This window comes from Dermochelys coriacea, chromosome 13 (assembly GCF_009764565.3).
Source record: "Dermochelys coriacea isolate rDerCor1 chromosome 13, rDerCor1.pri.v4, whole genome shotgun sequence".
Taxonomy (NCBI): domain Eukaryota; kingdom Metazoa; phylum Chordata; order Testudines; family Dermochelyidae; genus Dermochelys; species Dermochelys coriacea.
The window spans coordinates 1,999,391-2,019,567 of NC_050080.1; the positions used below are offsets into that span (position 1 = coordinate 1,999,391).

A 20,177-nucleotide genomic window follows, 5' to 3' on the forward strand; every position below is an offset into this window, starting at 1 on the left:
AAAATTAAGTTCTCAGCTCCCCACCAGAAATGTAATGATGAATAGGGTCTCAGAACTCTGTACAGGGTGCAGGCAACAGTGTTATAACTAAAGTGATTTTTCAAATCGCAGTTGGTTCTAAAAGTCTTCATTTTTGCCTAAAAACAGAACCCTCCATTTCCCGACAGCTCCCCACTAGGGGTCATGCTCTTTCTCTGGAAAACACACGTGTGGGAACAAAGAGGGGCCCACAAGGAGTTCTGTGGAGGGCCTCAATCTCTGCTTGGGGCCTGATCCCATTCCACTGATGCAAAAGCAAGAGAATGGGTGCTTAGAGCATTCTCCTGCCAGCACAGCCATAGTTACAACAACACACTGGTGCACAAAATGGGGTCTGCTCTGCTTAGTACTCAGCATACCATGCATTTGTGTCGGCCAGAATTTCTCATCACTGTCGCAAACATACATCCTTAATGTCACCCTGGGGCCTCCTGAGCTGTGGGTTGTCAGCTGGGATGCACAGTCTTGAGCCATAGAACAAAGACAGGGCGGGTTTTTGTTTTTTTCTCCTCTCTTTTTCTCTTATTCAGACAAGGGGTTCCCCCCCCCCGCCAACCTGTCCAGCAGTTCCCATGCAACAAGGGGCGCTTCACCTGAGCCCACGTGTCTCCTGCCCTCCCAATATGTCCTTCCTTGGTCCTGTTTTAATAAATGGAAACTCCCAGACTATCTCAGAAGCACTCTGGACCAAAGGGCTGCAGTCCAGCAGCTTCCCTTGGACCAATGAAGGAAGCCATCTCGCTGCTGTGTAGCAGGAGCCATTATGTGACATGAATGTTGTCCACAACTTTTCCCAGTGTAAACCCATGTTTTTCCTGGGACATTTTTAACTCAACTTGAAGGGCCTGATCCTGAGAAGCACGAAGTACCAGCTGTTCCCATTGGCTCAGAACCTGAGGCCCATATTCACCCAAACTCCCATTGACGTCCCTGGTATCTTGCCTGACTCAGGACCTAGTGAAATCTTCCCTAGGAGCAGAGAGGTGCTGGTACCCATTGACCAGGTCACTGATGTGCTCTCCAAGTAGTTCTGTATCTAGGACCAGAGCCTGGGTGGGAGAATCCTATCTTTTCTCTCTCTCTCTCTCAACTTGGACACAAGCGCCTCTGTAACCTGGGTGTTATAGACAGTACAGAAACAATTGAGGTTTCTGCTTTCAGCTCTTCTTTCACCTCATCCGACAAGCATAAAGGAGACGTCTGGACTGAACTTTTAGAGAAGACGTTTTGGCCTTAAGTATAGTTACGCTCTTGACACAGGTCATCAGTCAGGTGTCCATCCCACAAAGCGCACATTCAGATCCTTTCCCCAGAGCACAACAACAGTGTCTGAATGCAGGGGCAGAAGAAAGAGAGAGTCTCAAGCTAAGTAAACCCCTACAGCTGTTTGTAGCAATCCTACTGATCCAGCACATCTGCTCTCAGACCAAATGAACAATTACTGAGAGCTGCCCAGACTCGCTGGACTCCCCTCAGCTACTCAGAGACCTGAAAGGCCTGCTGACTACTGCAGCTAACAGCTCGGGGGAGCAGCATTTCCTCCCCCGAGATGCCTCACTCGGAAGCTGGGACAGACGCACACACCTCACAAACAAAGGCAGCAAAGGTCACAGTTTCTCTCTCTAGGGACTCCAGGGTCCCTCCACAGATTTCAGGTTACTACTGAATATTAGGAGTTTATTACTAGATACAGGCCAGAGCCTGAACCCTGGATCCAAACATCTTGAAACCCACCCCTACATCCAAATCCAAATTTTGCGAATCACTTCTATCTTTAGAATAAGGCTACACCAGAATCCTGGCTTTGAACAGCCCTGAACTCAGGGATGTCCAAAATCTGCATCTGGGTTTTGCTGCCTGATCACGGCTGGTTAGTACACAAACGTTCAAAGTCTGTAGCGGGCAATAAGGGCTTACTCCTGTTTCCACTCCAGCCACCACTGCTACAGAGGGCTTCTCTAACAAAGCTGTGTTTTTACCTTCCTAGCGTGCATGAGCTATCCCGAGGGAGAACACAGCAAAACCAGGCACTTGAGTTTAACCACAACCCCAAAGCTCAACCCCAGGCAGGTACGTAGGGCTGGACTTACTGAGCGGTAAAACTAAATCAAGTGCCTCATCTCCACTGTGCTTTCACCTCCGGCTACCTCATGTGTGATAGCTACCCCAAGGTTGAAAAAAAAAAAAAAAAAACTTTTTCAGCAGTGAAGGCAGGCCCTGAGTATTACAATACAGCAACAGCTCGAATCATTAAAGAACTGAATCCTGTAATCTTCATTCAGACAAGGGTATGTTCTGGGCTGATCCAGTACAATGCCTTACTATTTTTAAGAGGGCTGTGATTTCTTGTGAGCATCTCAGTCAGGCTCCCCCAGCAACACAGCTCTCTAAGGGGGTCTAACACACCAAGGCTACTTTGGCCCACGTGACTTTCAGAAAGGACTCTCCTTCATGGTGAACCCTAGAGCTAAGGCGTTCCGACGTTTCACTGGGGGTCTTTTAGTATTTCATTGAAAAGAATTGTGTGTTGTTTGAAAGTAAACATTCTCCTACAGAGCTGGTATCCCATACACCACAACTGTACCAGAAAGTGAAACAAGCCAGTACGCATCACATGGGCTTTGGGGCTGAATTTTCAAAAGACAGCCTGTATGCTGGGCCTGCAAAATACATACAGGCATGGAACAGATGGCTATTTGCATGGACATTTTCTTGGGACATCCTCAGCACTCACTTTTTGAAAATATTGCTTCACTGTCCAGGATGAATGGAAGAGGGTAGTAACCAACCAGTCCAAACGGTGCAAAGCAAGTTAAACTACAAAGACTTGGCCAGGGTGACCCCAGTTTTTGTGACTGCCAGCCCTGGTTTATTGCAGCCCATTAAATCTAGGAATGAAGGTGCACACCCTGAAAAAGCTCTGCCTGATACTGAACAGGATCTGCAACAGCCCATCTCCTTATCATCACAGCCGTTGTCTATTAACACACCACCCCAGTGATCTGCTCCCTGCACTTAGCTCCCACAGAATACAAGCTCCAGTGAATACAGCAGACAGAGCTTTTTTCAGGGGCCAGCCCCAGACTGAGAACAAACTCCTCCAGGAGCAAAGAACCAACCCAAACCTACCACTTTCCGCTCCAAATGCAAGGCACATTTCTTTGACTTGCCTTCTCTAGCGTACACAGATAGCAATGTGTGTATATACAGATTATATATAAAAATTTAAAAAAATTAAAAACTTAATACCCCACTGCACACACTTCTTCCCCTGGGGAGAGAACAAACATGTAATAGTCACAGTTGCTTAATGCATGACTGGGAAGACACTCAGGTACTATGGTGATGAGCACAATGTAAGAACCTATATAGAACAGAATAGAACGGTTCCAGGTCTTGATCCCGATATTCAAAGCCCTCCAAGAGACTGGGCCCAGCTACTCCGGGATACTTCTGCATCTGGAACCACGATCTCACCCCCAAAAGTTACATCCCACTGAGACAATGAAACTATTGAGATCAGATCCAGATCCCAGCTTTGCAGCCCAGGCCATTTCCAGTTTGCCATGCTGGGTAAAGATCATGCGGTACTATTCATTGCTTACAGAGCAACACAAATGCACCCCTGCCCTGAAGAGCTTACCACCTACATTCAGGAGAAGGAAGGTAGAGACAGCCTTGCCTTCTAAACCCTGACTTGAGCTTCCCCCGGAAACACTATTTCCAGGCCTTTCCGCCCTTTGGAACCTGCTTGTCCCCCTAGGCCCCGTGTCCGGCGCTGCTGACTACTGCAGCTTCAATGACCGGACTCCACACCCTCCCAGTCCTCACTGAAGATGCAGTTGGGCTAGTTTCAGTTTTAATTCCAGAGGAAACAGAATTACCCTCATCAGGTACATTTCCTCTGTAGGTGCAGAGACTGCAATGGAAACAGTCTGGTTTTACCTGTAGATACCTCTGTGTGCATGTCAAAAGACCACAGGGAAGCGTTTTACATGATGGCTGGGATGTCAGCCATGACCCAAAAACCATTTGAATGACAAAAAAGAAATAGCTGATACCAATGGCTGATTTGGGAGCTCTGAGCCATCACTTCCCAAATGGTCTTTCATTCTCCCTAAAATAGAGCATTTTCCCTCTAATCCTGAAAAGTAAAGAAGTACTTGAGGGTGTGCAGTTTAATAAGAAAAGGAACTTCTTGACTTGCAGATGTGCTCGTTAAAAAGGCCCAGTCCCTTCCCTGCCCACCCACCTCCTGTTTCTACCCCCTGCCCTTGCTGCCCGTTTCCCCTTTTTCCCCCCACAATCACAGGCTTGGAGACTTCCCCAATTTTAACTCTACTGTCTGTCTTTTTTTTGTTATTTCATCCTCTCCCGCCCCAGCACCCACCCCAAAACCCACATTCACCTCAGTCTGGTATCACATTTTAAAACTACAGCTGCCTTGTCCACACTAGGATTTAACTAATGTGTTAGTTACCATGTGTCAGCTAAAAAGTGGTGAAAAAATACCTCGTTGCCTAGGGAAAGCAAGGCCTAGGCGTTTGCTCTGAAGCAGCTACACACATGGCCCGTCACTCTTCTACTGTATTCTATTCTATATAGGTTCGTATCCCATGCTCATTGCCCCAGTATCTGAGCATCTTCCAGTAATGCATTGAGCAACTGGGATTAACATCTATCACATGTTATTTGTTCTCTCTGACTTCTCTAACCAGGGCACATCCCCAATGCAGAGAAGAGATTAATTACTCCCAGGACTGGGCTGAGGCACGAAGTGGCAGGGAGTTGCACCTGCTATGTAGAAAACGTTTGTGAGCTGGGCACCTTTCACTAGTGCTAAACACATACAAGCAACAGCACAAAGAGAAATAAAGCAACAAAACCTCACTCTTTCCATCCATGCCTGTCTCGTCCCCCCCAGCCCCCGGGCCCATCATTCAGACTTCAATGCTATAACAATAACCACAGCAATAAACAAGCCAGTCATTTAGGAAGAAATGGAGTAACTGAGTGTACCTGCAGAAAAGCAAGTAAGTGCATCCCCTACAGTTGGGCCCAGGGGAACCTTCGCTTCTTTCCAATCTCCTACTGTCTGTGTTTCCGTGGATCATTTTCTCTAATACACATTTACCAACCACAGAGACCCTAACTTTCGGCTCTTCCCCATGGGTCTCCATCCAGCTGCCTTTCCCATCCACCTGGGACTGGTGCAAGCTCCAGAGCTGCCACAGAATTTGTTTCTTAGACACCACCTATCCCCTTCCCCATTATATCGCTAAAGGAGTTTCTTCTCATTGGCCTTTGGGAGGATGAAGCAGAATAAAGTGCAGTTTCTTTAACTGTGTCACTACCTGAAAGCTAAAAGAAAAGGAGTACTTGTGGCACCTTAGAGACTAACAAATTTATTAGACCCCTTTTCTTTTTGCGAATACAGACTAACACGGCTGCTACTCTGATACCTGAAAGCTGTGTGTGTGGAACCTGCAGTGAAATGTCTCAACACTGAAGAATTCCCTCTCCCCTTCCTTCCCCAGGCCAGGGGTAACCTAATGCCCTAGTAACCAGCGGAGATCTGCTTTTTAAAAACAAAAATGGTATTTCCAGACAACCGGTCAAAAAAACTAGGAATGTATCCAAAGGTACTTGAGCATGCAAATGCCATAACTCAGGTCCCAGTGAGGAACCATTACAGCTGTTATTATTTATGCATTTGTATTACAGTAGCACCTATGAGTCCCAAATGAGATCAGGGCCCTATTGTGCAGAGTGCTGTACACAGTCATGGAGATAGGTCCCTGCCCTACAGAGACTACAATCTACACAGACAAGACAAACAAAGGAAGAATAGCTATCCCCATTTTACAGATAGGAAATTGAGGCCCAGAGAGATTAAGTGATTTACCCAAGGTGGCATTCTGTCTCTCCCGAACCAGCCCACAAGCAGCTAGAGAATTCCCCTGCCATGGGCAGTGCATTGTGCCATCATAGGCAGCCCTACACTGCCCCCACGGCACACTTCCGCTGTGGGAGGCAGAGATTCTAGGGCAGAGAACTGAACACAGAGCTTCTATTGCTGTACCCCCAGGTCCATCCTTCATCTCTGTGTAAAAACTCTTCCCAGAAACAAGTATGAACTTCCAAGACATGACAATAAATACACTGGAAGGCAGTCAAGCTGTCTGACCCATTCCTCAAGCCCACAATTAAAAGAACCCCAACACTCTGTTTGTGGCACACAATTCTGCACACATACTCATTTGCATATGCAACAATCTGAAAAGGAGGCCAAACTGAGGTTCCTTTAAAAATATGGCCCTTTATGCCTAAATCTAGGGAACACTTAATATAATGTTACCTACAGATTAAAGCAGCACACTGGGTTCTATCTCTGTCTGTGCCACTGATTCACTGTGGGTTTCCTTAGGCAAGTCATTTAATCTCCCTGAGCCAAATTCATTGTGTCATTGTGTTCCAGATAATCCCCATCCCTCTGCCAATTTCCCACCCAGAACATGAGGGAAAATCCAACTAAAAGTCTGGCTGAAACAAACAGCACTAATGTATGGGAGAGGGAGGGTTCCCAACATTAACCAGTGACCTAAATAATGATTAAATTTACCACTGTGCACTCCTGGGCTTTACAAATCCACAGCTGTGGATGTATGAAAATTCTCAGGATAATCCCCCAAGGCATGTGTGTCCCTCATGCCCCACTTGAAGCTCTTTTTGCAGCGTGACATTTTTCTCCATAGATTCCAAGGCCAGAAGGGACCATTGTGACCTCGGGCAGCCACAGGCCAGGGAACTGCCCCAAAATAACTCCCACAGCTGAGCTTTTAGATCTTGATTGAAAATGGCCAGTGAGGGAGCAGCCACCAGGACTATTATTAGCGAACATCAGTACATCCGCGGGTGAGACTCCATCACGGTTCCCGTTTACAAGGGTCCCAACACACCCATGCCCCGCCCCGATCATCCCCCCCCCCCAAGCCAGCTCCAAAATAACAGCGACAATCCCTGATGAGATCAACCCCATGACCCCAAAGAACCGCCACCAGCCCAAATCAAAATACCTCAACCCCCCACCGAAAACGCCCTCCCCGCCCCGCCCCGCCCCGGCCGACCCCAGGACAAAGCCCGGCCGGCCCCCAGCGGGGCTGCCGGCGCCTTGCTGCCGATGTTGGACAGCGTCGGCTGGATCCGAGTCCGATCTCGAGTTCTGCCCCCCCCAGCGGTCCCGTGCCGGGCTCGTTCCCTTCTCTGCCACCCCCCAGCGGGTCCGTGCCGGCTCGTTCCCTTCTCTGCCCCCCCCCAGCGGTCCCGTGCCGGGCTCGTTCCCTTCTCTGCCCCCACCCCCGTCCCAGCCCGCTCTGCCCCCCCCAGCGGTCCCGTGCCCGGCTCGTTCCCTTCTCTGCCCCCCCCCCCGTCCCAGCCCGGCTCTGCCCCCCCAGCGGTCCCGTGCCCGGCTCGTTCCCTTCTCTGCCCCCCCCCCGGCCCCGCCCGGCGCTGCCCCCCCCCGTCCCGTGCCCGCTCGTTCCTCCCTGCCCCCGGTCCCAGTGCCCGGCTCGTTCCCTTCCTGCCCCCCGTCCCAGCCCGGCTCTGCCCCCCCAGCGGTCCCGTGCCGGCTCGTTCCCTTCCCCCCCCCGTCCCAGCCCGGCTCTGCCCCCCCCCAGCGGTCCCGTGCCGGCTCGTTCCCTTCCTACCCCCGTCCCAGCCCGGCTCTGCCCCCCCCAGCGGTCCCGTGCCCGGCTCGTTCCCTTCCCTACCGCCCCGTCCCAGCCCGGCTCTGCCCCCCCCCAGCCTTCCCGTGCCGGGCTCGTTCCCTTTTCTGCCCCCCCGCCCGCAGTCCAGCTCTGCCCCCCAGCGGTCCCATTCCCGGCTCTGCCCCCCCCAGTCATCCCTACTTCCCTCGCCCCCCCCGCTCTTTTCCCTTTCCAGCCCGGCTCCCCGCAGCCACCCCCATCCCAGCTCTGCCCCCCCCAGCGGTCCCGTGCCCGGCTCTGCCCGCCCCCCGGCTCCCCCCAGCCAGCTCTACTCCCCAGCCGTCCCTGCCAACTTCTGCCCCCTCCCTTCCCGCCGCCGCCAGGCTCCTTCCCCCCAGCGGTCCTGGGTCCGGCTCTGCCCCCCCCTTTTCCCTTCCCCGCCCGGCTCCCCCCGCAGTCCCGTGGCCGGCTCTACTCCCCTAGCGCCCCCCCCGCGCTCGCTGCTCGCTCACACGGGTGCAGAAAGTTTCGCTCCTGGATACAAAGTTGCAGCGATTGTTGCCGCAGCCCGGCCGGCTCTGCCCCCCGCCCCCGGCGCCGCGGGGGGGCCGCTGCCCGGACTCACCGTTCCGCCCCCCCCGCCCCGGCGGGCGCACGGAGCTCGCGGCCGGCCCGGCGGAGCCGCTCTGCAGCCCGCGGCGGGCGCTGGGAGCCAGGCGTGACTTTCCCGGGGCTCGAATCGGAACCTGGCAACCTCAAAGCTACATTTACTTGGCGCGTTAACCCTCCCCGCGCCGGGCAACCCCTCCTGCGGCCACAGCGGCTCCACGCCGGGGGCCGGGGGCCGGGCTCTGCGCATCCCCCCGGGCGGGGGCCGACTTCCTCCTCCCGCCCCCAGAGCCCGGGCCAGCTCGGGCAGAAACAGCGGGAGGCTCCGCAGGTCGCTGAGATTGGCCCTGGGGAGAGAACTAACCCGGCGATCGGTCCCCCCCCGGCGCTGCACAGGGCGGGAGGCTGCCCCCGGGCACACTGTCCCCGGCTTAGTACTGTGGGATAGGCCCCGGCGGCTCCCACAGCTGAACAATGAACCCGGCGACACATGAAATGTGCTGCTTTCTCCCTGCTCAGAGCTGTGAGCATGCCCTGCTCTGCTTCCTGGCCCTGTCTGGCTGTCCAGTGTAGAGCCCAAGCTCTTTGGAGCAAGGAGCAAGTCCTCCCCCAGTTCCCCACAGCCCTGGGGACGCTGAAGGAGCCTAATAAATAATAAAATAATAAACAGTAAATGTCATCATGCCACTGAATAAATACAGGGTAGGCCCACACTTGGAATGCAGCGTCCAGTTCTGGTCGCCCCATCTCAAAAAAGATAGGTTAGAATTCAAAAAGGTCCAGAGAAGGCCAGCGGAAGTGAGAAGGGGGGTGGAGAAGTTTCCATCTGAGGCAAGATTAATAAAACTGGGACTTCAATTTAGAAAAGAGACAACTGAGGGGGGATATGACCAGGGTTTGTAACACCATGAATGGGGTGGGAAAAGTGAATAGGGACGTGTTAGTTACCCTTTTACTTAACAAAAACCAGGGGTCACCCAATGAAATCAATAGGCAGCAGGCTTAAACAAAAGGAAGTACTACTTCACACAATGTATGGTCAGCCTGTGGAACTCATTGCCAGGGGATGTTGTGAAGGCCAGAAGTATAACTGGGTTCAAGAAAGAATTAGATTCATTAATGGAGGATAGGTCCCTCAGTGGCTATTAATGAAGATGGTCAGGGATGCAACCCCATGCTCTGGGTATCCCTAAGCCTCTGACTGCCAGAAGCTGGGATGGACAACAGAGGATGGATCACTTGAGGATTACTTGTTCTGTTCAGGTTTCAGAGTAGCAGCCATGTTACTCTGTATCCACAAAAAGAAAAGGAGTACTTGTGGCACCTTAGAAACTAACGAATTCATTTGAGCATAAGCTTTTGTGAGCTACAGTTCACTGTATGCATCAGATGAAGTGAGCTGTAGCTCACGAAAGCTTGTGCTCAAATAAATTTGTTAGTCTCTACGGTGCCACAAGTTCTCCTTTTCTGTTCTGTTCATTCCCTCTGAAGCACCTAGCATTGGCCACTCTTGGAACACAGCATACTAGGCTAGATGGATCATTGGGTCTGACCCAGTATGGCCGTTCTTATGCTCTAAATGTTAAATAACAACAAAAACACATTGCAATCAAAATAAAGAGCCAATCATCCCACTATGGCCAGCTGGAACCAAAGGATCTGGTAAACCCCATAACCTTCAGGTCAACCAGCCTACACACGATAGAGTCACTTCACCAACAGCATTTTGCATATCTACACATCTGAGGATTTCAAAGCAGTTTTTGAACATGAATGAAGCCTCACAACAAATGCAAAATCCTCATGAGAAGCTAAACTAGTTACCAATGTTTAAAAAGGGGACAGAAATTTTGAAGTCTGGGTGAGAGAGAGACGCAATGTGCCCAGTTTCTGCCCAGGACAGGGTATCAGAGGGCATTTGGGGTTTAATGCCCCATGTCTAATTGTCATTATTTTCTGTTCCTGATTCACCAGTAGGTTGCTACAGACCTGTACAAGTCAGGAATATTATTATCCCTATTTCACAGAGGCGAAGTGATTTAGCCAAGTTAACACAGGAATACATAGTAGAACTGGGACTCCCGCTCCAAGACCTTTCTTCCACTTCATGCAAAAGATAGAGATGAAAAATGGAGCTGCACATGCAAAATATACAAGTGAATAAAGTCCAGAAACCTAGTCCTGGATAAGCCTTCTGAAACACTGGAGATTGCCGTTTCAATAAACAAAAAGCCACCTAAACCTATAGCTAATTTGCTCTTTGCTGGGAAGATTAAAACCAGGCAAATAGGTTTTATTTTTTGTTTGTTTTTCCAAATTTGGAAAATAAAATGTTTTCATAAGCCAGACTCTTTAGATGTTGTAGGCCATGGTTCAGAGCAGAATTCGTGATTATCGCCAAGCCACATTCTTCTGCCTTATGGAGCCACAAACTCTGCTCCTCTGCTAAAATCCTTTCTGTTTCTTTCTCCCCATTAAGGAGTCCGGTGGCACCTTAAAGACTAACAGATTTATTTGGGCATAAGCTTTTGTGCATTTGAAGAAGTGGGTTTTTTACCCACAAAAGCTTATGCCCAAATAAATCTGTTAGTCTTTAAACTGCCACCAGACTCCTTGTTATTTCTATGGATACAGACTAACACGGCTACCCCCCTGATACTTTTCTCCCCATTGACTCTCCATCTCACTCAAATCTCATTGGAAAATGCCCCTTTTCCTGTCCTCTCCCCTTCTGTTATTTTTTAATTTAGGGAAAGCATTTGTGGGGATATTGTTTGTAGGAAAGGCACAATACAAAACAAAGATGCATTGTACTGGATTATAATGTAACCCCCTGTCCCCCATCCCCACCACCCATCCATAACAACACTACTGGGTAAAATGCAATGATACTTTGAATCTATTTCTCAACAGTAAAGGGAGTTTGTCTGTGGATCAGGAGGAGAAAGGACATGCCTTTTGAGAGGATTTGATACTTAAATTAACCCTTTATAGATCCTTCCAATATGCTCAGTTCATTAATTCAGCCACTCCTGCTGAATAGGGCCCCGATCCCGCAACTTGTTCCAGGCAGATGGACTCCAAGGCCATGTGCCCTCCAGCATTGCTCCACACACTGAACCCTTGAGTCCAAGTGCTCCCCAGCATTGTTCCACACAGAGCCCTGGGTCCATCTGCCTGGAAGGAGTTGCAGGGTGCGGGCCTTGGAGCTGAGTTTCGCTGCACATCCGTATCAGGCATAATGACAGGTTTCAGAGTAGCAGCCATGTTAGCCTGTATTCGCAAAAAGAAAAGGAGTCCTTGTGGCACCTTAGAGACTAACAAATTTATTTGAGCATAAGCTTTCGTGAGCTACAACTGAAGGCATCTGATGAAGTGAGCTGTAGCTCATGAAAGCTTATGCTCAAATAAATTTGTTAGTCTCTAAGGTGCCACAAGTACTCCTTTTCTTTATCCATAACAGGGTGATTCAGAGAAGTCTGGAAAGAGACAGTATCCCTCCAGTAACGAGAAGTGTTTTTCAGAGTAGCAGCCGTGTTAGTCTGTATCCAAAAAAAGAAAAGGAGTACTTGTGGCACCTGAGAGACTAATAAATTTATTTGAGCATTTTTGTCACTCTGCTGGTCTTCCTCAGCCCTCACTTTAGAAACATGGAGCCCATTAACCACCCAGCACAAAGAGGCACTATCTATCATGACCATCATAACAAAACTACACTGAATTGGTAACATTCATTCCGATCGAAAGAGACATGTCCTCAGCTTTCACTACAGCTGTGTTCTAGTAACATGCACCAGACCCTGCCAGCACAACAGATGGAAAACCTGCAGCCATAGCTCCACTGCTACAATGATCAACACTCCCCATAACACATCTTTCAAGATCCAGGGGCCCACACAGAGCCGTCCCTTGGGTACAGCGAATCGGGGCGACCACTCTGGGCCCCACACTTTGGGGAGCTCCACAGGCCGGTGTGATTGGCCGGCGCAGTCGGTCCCAGAAGAGACGAATCCGCCACTTCTGCCCCGGGCCCGCCTCTTCCTAGGGATGGCCCTGCCCACACATGCCTATCACAACATGTGGAGTAATTCATCCAGCGCACTAAATGCCCCAATAACAACTAGGTGGGTGAAACCAGACAATCACTATGCTCTTGAATGAACTGACATAGGAAAATGACAAAAGATAAAGACACCCTATCACTGTGAACATTTTTCACAAAGCAATCACTCTCTATCTGACCTATCAGTCTTCATCCTCAAAGGAAACCTGCAGGACACTTTCAGAAGATTAGCCTGGGAGCTTCAATTCATAACTCTGCTAGGCACTAAAAGTCATGGCCTGAACAGAGACACTGGATTTATGGCTTGTTACAAAAATCTGTAACTCTCTACACCCCCTCTTTTTGTTCTATGACTGCAGAGTTGTTAGCAGGCCACTTCACCTTGAATGGTCCCTTAAAATAAGTGCTACGTACACTAAACAATCTGTTCCACCTTGTATTTAGCTGTGACACCCCAGACCCTAGGAAGAGCTCTGGGTAAGATGGGCTTGTCTCTGTCACCAACAGAAGTTGGTCCAGTAAAAGATATTACACCATCCCCCTTGTCTCTCTACTAATCATCTCAGCCCTTCCATGTGTAACTCCTATGTCATCCCTGACCCTGAACTCCTTCTTTCTGACATCTCATCTGCCTGCAGATTGGCCTATTGCCTTCTCTGCAGCATTGCGTGTGTATACTACTGCCCCAACAGCATCTCTGCTGCACTCCTCATTTATGCCTTAATCCCCTTTCAAAAACCTTCTTAAAACTCTCCTTTGCTGTTATGCCCACACTTAGGCTCCTGCGCTAAGACCACTGCTCATCTTGCTGACCCATATTACAGAACAATAGAAATGTAAGACTGGAAGGGACCTCAAAAGGTCATTAGGTCCAGCCCTCTGTGCTGAGGCAGGACCAAGTAAACCTAGAGCATCCCTGACAGGCGTTTCTCCAACCTGTTCTTGAGGGGGATTCTACAACCTCCCTTGGAAGCCTATTTCATAGGTAGAAAGTTTTTCCTAACATCTAACCTGAATCTCCTTTGCTGCAGATTAATAACATTACTTCTTATTCTACCTTCAGTGGACATGGAGAACAACTGATTGCTGTTCTCTTTACATAAGAACATAAGAACAGCCATACTGGGTCAAACCAAAGGTCCATCTAACCCAGTATCCTGTGTTTCGACAGTGGCCAATGCCAGGTGCCCCAGAGGGAATTAACAGAACAGGTAATCATCAAGTGATCCATCCCCTGTCACTCATTCCCAGCTTCTTTATAAGAGCCCTTAATGTATTGGAAAACTATCAAGTCCCCCTTATAACCAAGAGTATAGTTTGGATTAAAAAACGTAAGTAGAAGTTAGGTTTTGCGCCTAAGTTGTATGGGAAATGGAAATTGCTCGTGTGAAAAAGTTATAAAGATGTTGAAGACAGAGTGTTACGGGAAAGTAAGCGTTAGCAAGGCCATAAGCCAGGGTTATGTTACTGTTATCTCTTGGTTATAACTGATTTAAGCAAGGTTTTTAGTGTTTTTGAGAACTGTGAATGTTCTATTCAAATGCTATCTATATTGATAGTATGGGAAGGACATTGGTGCAGATGTTAATTTAAATAATGTATAATTAAAGAGCCAATAAGAAGGTGGAGAAATATAATTATGATAAAAGGCAGTTTAATGTTAATTAGTTTTATAACAGAGTATAAAAGGAGTAGTTTTGCCAAATTGCAAGTGAGCTCCAATTAACATCCACAGGCTACTGTTAGGTTCCAGGATTACACTTCACTCTAATGTCAGCAGAAGGATCACCCATGGATACAGTATTTCATCTGGGAATGTAAGTATAACTGTACTATTGTGAAAGTGGTAATTGCATGCCTGTTTGCTAAACTAATTATTTTCCTTTTAAATAAAGTTTGGTTGTATCAGTCCAAGTGTCATCTAGTGATCCTCTACTAAAATACATTTTCTGCTATAACCGACCTAAAGGCTCAAACCTGAAAACTAAATTGGTTTTATCGCACCCTTCTCTTTAACAACTTAATAGATCTGCCGTGGCAAAGGTAACCCTCAACAAGGCAGACAAGATCGTCTGGCAGCTGGTGAAGAAGTGGCCGTTTCTTCCCCAGAGAGCCAGCAACGAGCTGGTCTATATCGCCCACAGGCATGGTGGTGCCAATGTCCCCCGCATGGGTGACCTGTGTGACATCACGGTGATCACCCATGCCTTCCGCCTGCTGACGTGTCCCGACGCCATGGTAAGGAACATCGCAGCAAACACTCTCCATGACGCAACAAAGAAGCGGATCGGCAGAGCCCCTTCCAACCATACACCGCCAAATTCCTGAGCGGTTCTCTGGATGGCGAATTTGGACGGGACGGTGGCGACATCGCTTCACTGTGGTCCCGTGCTCGCAATGCCACGCGTCACCTGGGGAAGCGCATTGGCTGCCTCTGGGAGTGGTGTGAGGAGCGCCAGGATCTGGGAGTCCTGGTGCCGCAGATCAGGTCCAACAACAACACCATCGTCACCCTGAGCGCCAGGGGCATGCTGGAGAGGACCCTGAAGGCGGCCATCCACTTGCTGTACATGGAAACCCTGAAGCGTAAACCAGACCAGGGTAAAGTCTTAGAACTTACCAGCAAGTGGGACGCCAGCAACCACTTCCTCGCCGGGAGCAGCTTCACCTGTTTCGCCGACTGGCGGTTCATCCACCGTACCTGGCTCAACTGCGTCCCGCTCAACGGAGCCGTCCGCCACGGGAACCGAGACAAGCGTTGCAGAAAGTGCGGCTACTCCAACGAGACCCTGCCCCACGTCCTGTGCAGCTGCAAGCCCCACTCTAGAGCCTGGCAGCTGCGCCACAACGCCATCCAGAACCGCCTGGTGAAAGCCATCGCACCGTGCCTGGGAGAGGTCGCCATCCCCGGGACGGACAGCCAGTTGCGACCGGATGTGGTAGTCACTGACGAGGACCAGAAAAAGATCATCCTCATCGACATCACGGTCTCCTTCGAGAACAGGACCCCGGCCTTCCGTGAATCCCGAGCTTGTAAGCTGGAAAAATCCACCCCCCTGGCCGACACCCTGAGAGTGAAGGGCTACGAGGTGCAGATGGATGCCCTGATTGTCGGAGCCCTGGGCGCTTGGGACCCCTGCAACGAACGTGTGCTGTGGACCTGCGGGATCGGTCGACACTACGCACGGGTCATGCGGCGCCTCATGGTCTCGGACACAATCCGATGGTCCAGGGACATCTACATCGAACACATCACCGGCCACGGACAGTACCAGGAGATGTGAGCCAGTACAACATTGTGCATCAACTATGGGAAAGGGACTGAGAGACTTTTTTTTTCATTGGACCATATGAACTGGAACCATAAACTCACTGAACATTAAATCCCACCAAATGAGGGTAGATCCATCCTCATCATCGTATCCGCTCATTATACTCCACACCTGAACATAGCCATTATATGGACAACATACCCCCATATCTCAATGTCTGTACTTTGACCCATTAAACTTTTACCCCCAATTGGGGAGATTGCAGATTATGTATTCCTTACGCCACCCACTCCTAAACTGAATTTTGCACCCCTTGATAATCTGTACCTTATTCTCTGATAATCAGAAACTTCTATGCCTAAACTCTGTACCGTTTTCTTTTTACTTCAACATTATCTTAATTGAGAACATTTCAACATAAAGGTTACAAAAGGTTATATCCCCTCAGTCTTCCTTTCTTGAGATTAAACATGCCTAACCTTTTTAATTTTCCTCATGAATCAGGTTTTCTAAACCTTTTTATCAGTTTTGATGCTCACTGCTGGACTCTCCAATTTATCCACATCTTTCCCAAAGTATGGCACCCAGAACTGGACACAGTACTGCAGATGAGGCCTCACCAGTGCCAGGCAGAGCAGGACAATTACCTTCCGGGTCTTACATACAACACTCCTGTTAATAAACACTAGAATTATATTAGACTTTTTCACAACTGCATCATATTTTTGGCTCATATTCAGTGTATCCACTATAAACCCAGATCTTTTTCAGCAGTATGGACACCTAGCCAGTTATTCCCCATTTTGTAGTTGTGCATTTGATTTTTTCCTTTCTAAGTGTCCTACTTTACATTTGTCTTTATTGAATTTCATCTTGTTGATTTCAGACCAATTCTCTAATTTTCAAGTTCATTCTCAATTCTAATCCTGTCCTCCAAAGTGCTCGCAACCGCAACCCACTTGGTGTCCATCTGTAAATTTTATAAGCTTACTCTCACTCCAGTATCCAACTCATTAATGAAAATACTGGCCTCTGTAGGACCCATCAGATAGGCATTCCCAATTTGACAGCGAACCCTTGAGAACTACTTTTTGAGTACAGTCTTTCAATCGGTTATACAACCACTTTATAGTAATTTCATCTAGACCACATTTCCCTAGTTTGCTTAAGAGACTGTCACATGGGACTGTGTCAAAACCTTACAAAAATCAAGATATATCACATCTACTGTTTTCCCCCAATTTAATTGTTTCCTTGGGCTCCCTTGTATGTCTGTATCCATCTGTTGTCTCTTGTTTTATACTTAGACTGTCAGCTCCTTAGGACAGGGACCATCTTTTTGTTCTGTGTTCGTAGAGCACAGTGGCTAGTCCATGGCTGAGGCTCCAAAGCGCTCCACAATGCAAAATATGATAAAATAAATAATATCTCCCACCACTTTCATTAGTTCAATTCCCCCTCCTCTGGTCCCCTTACATCCCAGATTTCCAGACTCCTGCAGGGGCAGAGGGCTTCTTCTGCATTCTCAAACATATAAAGAAGCACCAATGTGCTCCATCACATCATCCTCATCTCTTCACCCAACATTGCTCTGTAATTGTAAGCTCCTTGGGACAGGGACTCTGGGAAATCCTGGCTCCACTGTAATCAATGGCAAAACTCTTATTGATTTTATAGACGCCAGGATTTCACCCCATATCTTTGTAGGCATTGTACAGCACCTAGAACAATGGCCCTCCCCACAACAAATCTAATAACAATAAAAATATTTACTATTTGTTATTATTATTCCCCACTGATTTCAGAACCCAGTTCGGATCTGTCCTTCTAGAATTTAAAATCTTTCATGATTTTTTTCCATCCTACTTTATCACATGGACCCCATTCCTTCCCCATCCCATAGGTTTATCTAGCCTCGCACTTCACTTAGTCTCTCAGTCTTGCTGGTGAGCTTTCTTCTCTGCAGTGGAACAACCTCCGATGAAGTGAGCTGTAGCTCACGAAAGCTTATGCTCAAATAAATTTGTTAGTCTCTAAGGTGCCACAAGTACTCCTTTTCTTTTTTGCATATATCACACTGATCATCCACCCCATTTCAAAGCTTTTCTGAAAAATGTCTATGCCTACCTCCCCAGCCTGCTCTCCCGGGGTTGTATGAAAGACATAACACAAAAGAAAGTTGCAGTGTGTTTGTTATGAATGGTAATGGAGCAATACACCATGCCTTTACTGTCCCTGTGTGCTTAAGTGTAGGTCTAACTCTGTTCTGATTGCATGAAAGTCCCCTTATGCTACCGTGCATGAGAACCAGCAGCTCGCCTCCACTCATAGCTGGGCTGGCACTTCACGCCTGTTGGGAAATTCTGTTTATGCTTATATAGGAAGTGTTATCGCTCTTACAGGATGCTTCCTGTGGGCTGGGTAGGACCACATAATAAAGCCCTTTAATTACAAAATAGGTTAATAATCAATGACATCTGTTTAACCAATACTTTCAGCAAGACTGGAGAGCCCAGTATTAAACCTTCAAAAGACAGGCATATAAAGGAACATCACCAACACAGTTCGGAGGGAGCAGACCAGAAAACCTCCTTTTTCCCAGAGAGAGAATATGAATGTGGCAACCAGGGGCCTAAACTAAAGTGATTAGAATTCCCTGAACCACTGCTTTGGGTTTATGTAACATTTACTGCTAGAATATTCTGCCCTTCTAACCTGTCTTTCATCTGGGGACCCCATAGGCCTTTTCAAACATGAATTAATTCTTACAACTTTGGGCGAGTATAGTTATCTCCACTGCACAGATGGGTTCAGAAATGAACTGCTAAACTGGGTTCAGAAAAGAACTAGATAAATTCATGGAGGATAGTCCATCAATGGCTATTAGCCAGGATGGGCGGGGATGGTGTTACTAGCCTCTGTTTGCCAGAAGCTGGGAATGGGCGAAAAGGGATGGATACTTGATTATTTCCTGTTCTGTTCATTCCCTCTGGGGCACCTGGCACTGGCCACTGTTGGAAGACAGGATACTGGGCTAGATTGGCCTTTGGTCTGACCCAGTATGGCTGCTCTTATGTTCTTATGAATCACAGGAAGAGGAAGTGATTTGTCTAAGGTCACACAGCAAGTTAGTGATAGAGCCGGAAGTAGAACCCAGGAGTCCTGACTGCCAGCCACATCTCTCAGTGCTGCCAAAACTGTTTACTATGTTATGTACACCTACAGTGCAATATTCATAATAATTTGCTCCTGCAGAAGACTGTGATGTTACACAGGATGATGGGATCCAGAGGGGAATAACCTGGAGGAGGAGCTGAAATTCTAAGAAACAAAAATCTTGTTCGAATAAGTCTCCTGGTGTGAGTAGAAATGCTCCCAGAAAAGTTGTTTCCAATTTCTCTATCAGGCATTACCAGCTCTTTAACATCAAACAGTCAATACAACAAATAGGAAAGGACTTCATAGATTGCAAGGCCAGAAGGGACCATTGTGATAATCTGGTCTGACCTTCTATGTAACACAGGCCAGAGTACTTTCCCAAAACAATGCCTAGAGCAGATCTTTTAGAAAAACGTGTCTACCCTGCAACTGGGGTGTGCGTCCCATCCCAAGAGACAGATTCACACTCTCTGCTCAAGCTAGTGCCCTAAAAATAGTAGGTTTCAGAATAGCAGCCGTGTTAGTCTGTATTCGCAAAAAGAAAAGAAGTACTTGTGGCACCTTAGAGACTAACAAATTTATTTGAGCATAAGCTTTCGTGAGCTACATCCGATGAAGTGAGCTGTAGCTCACAAAAGCTTATGCTCAAATAAATTTGTTAGTCTCTAAAGGTGCCACAAGTACTCCTATTCTTTTTTAAAAAATAGTAGTGCAGATGTTGTGGCACAGGCTAGCTGCCAACATATGGAGCCAGGCAGGCTTGTACTGGGGCGGCCACAATGTCCACACTGCAATTTTTAGAGCCCTAGCTTGACTGGACCTAGTGCATGTCTGTCTACATTGGCTGGGAGACATGAGACACACTTCTAGCTGCAGTGTAGACATACCCTTAGAGCAGTGGTTCTCAACTCTGGTCCACTGCTTGTTCAGGGAAAGCCCCTGGCGCACCGGTCCAGTTTGTTTACCTGCCGCGTCCGCAGGTTCGGCCGATCACAGCTCCCACTGGTCATGGTTTGCCACTTCAGGCCAATGGGGGCTGCGGGAAGGGCGGCCAGCATGTCCCTCGGCCCACACCGCTTTCTGCAACTCCCATTGGCCTGGGGCAGCGAACCGCGGCCAGTGGGAGCCGCGATCAGCCAAACCTGCGGACATGGCAGGTAAACAAACGGGCCTGGCACACCAGGGGCTTTCCCTGAACAAGCGGTGGACCAGAGTTGAGAACCACTGCCTTAGGGGTACAGGTATTATCCAAGATCTACTCCAAATGAGATTTCACTGTAGATCAGACATAATAGAATGGGTGGTCTGATCCATGAGTCTGGATGTCAG

General features: G+C 48.4%; 1 protein-coding gene across 1 annotated transcript in view; it reads right to left on the bottom strand.

Moving 5' to 3' along the window:
* Positions 1 to 5,286, bottom strand: part of DNMT3B (DNA methyltransferase 3 beta) — a 45,725-nt gene extending 40,439 nt beyond the window's left edge. The window contains 1 exon segment of the mRNA XM_043495641.1: positions 5,059 to 5,286. Coding sequence (XP_043351576.1) covers positions 5,059 to 5,082 — 24 coding nt within the window. The 5' untranslated portion in view covers positions 5,083 to 5,286.
* Between the last annotated feature and the right edge of the window lie 14,891 nt (positions 5,287 to 20,177).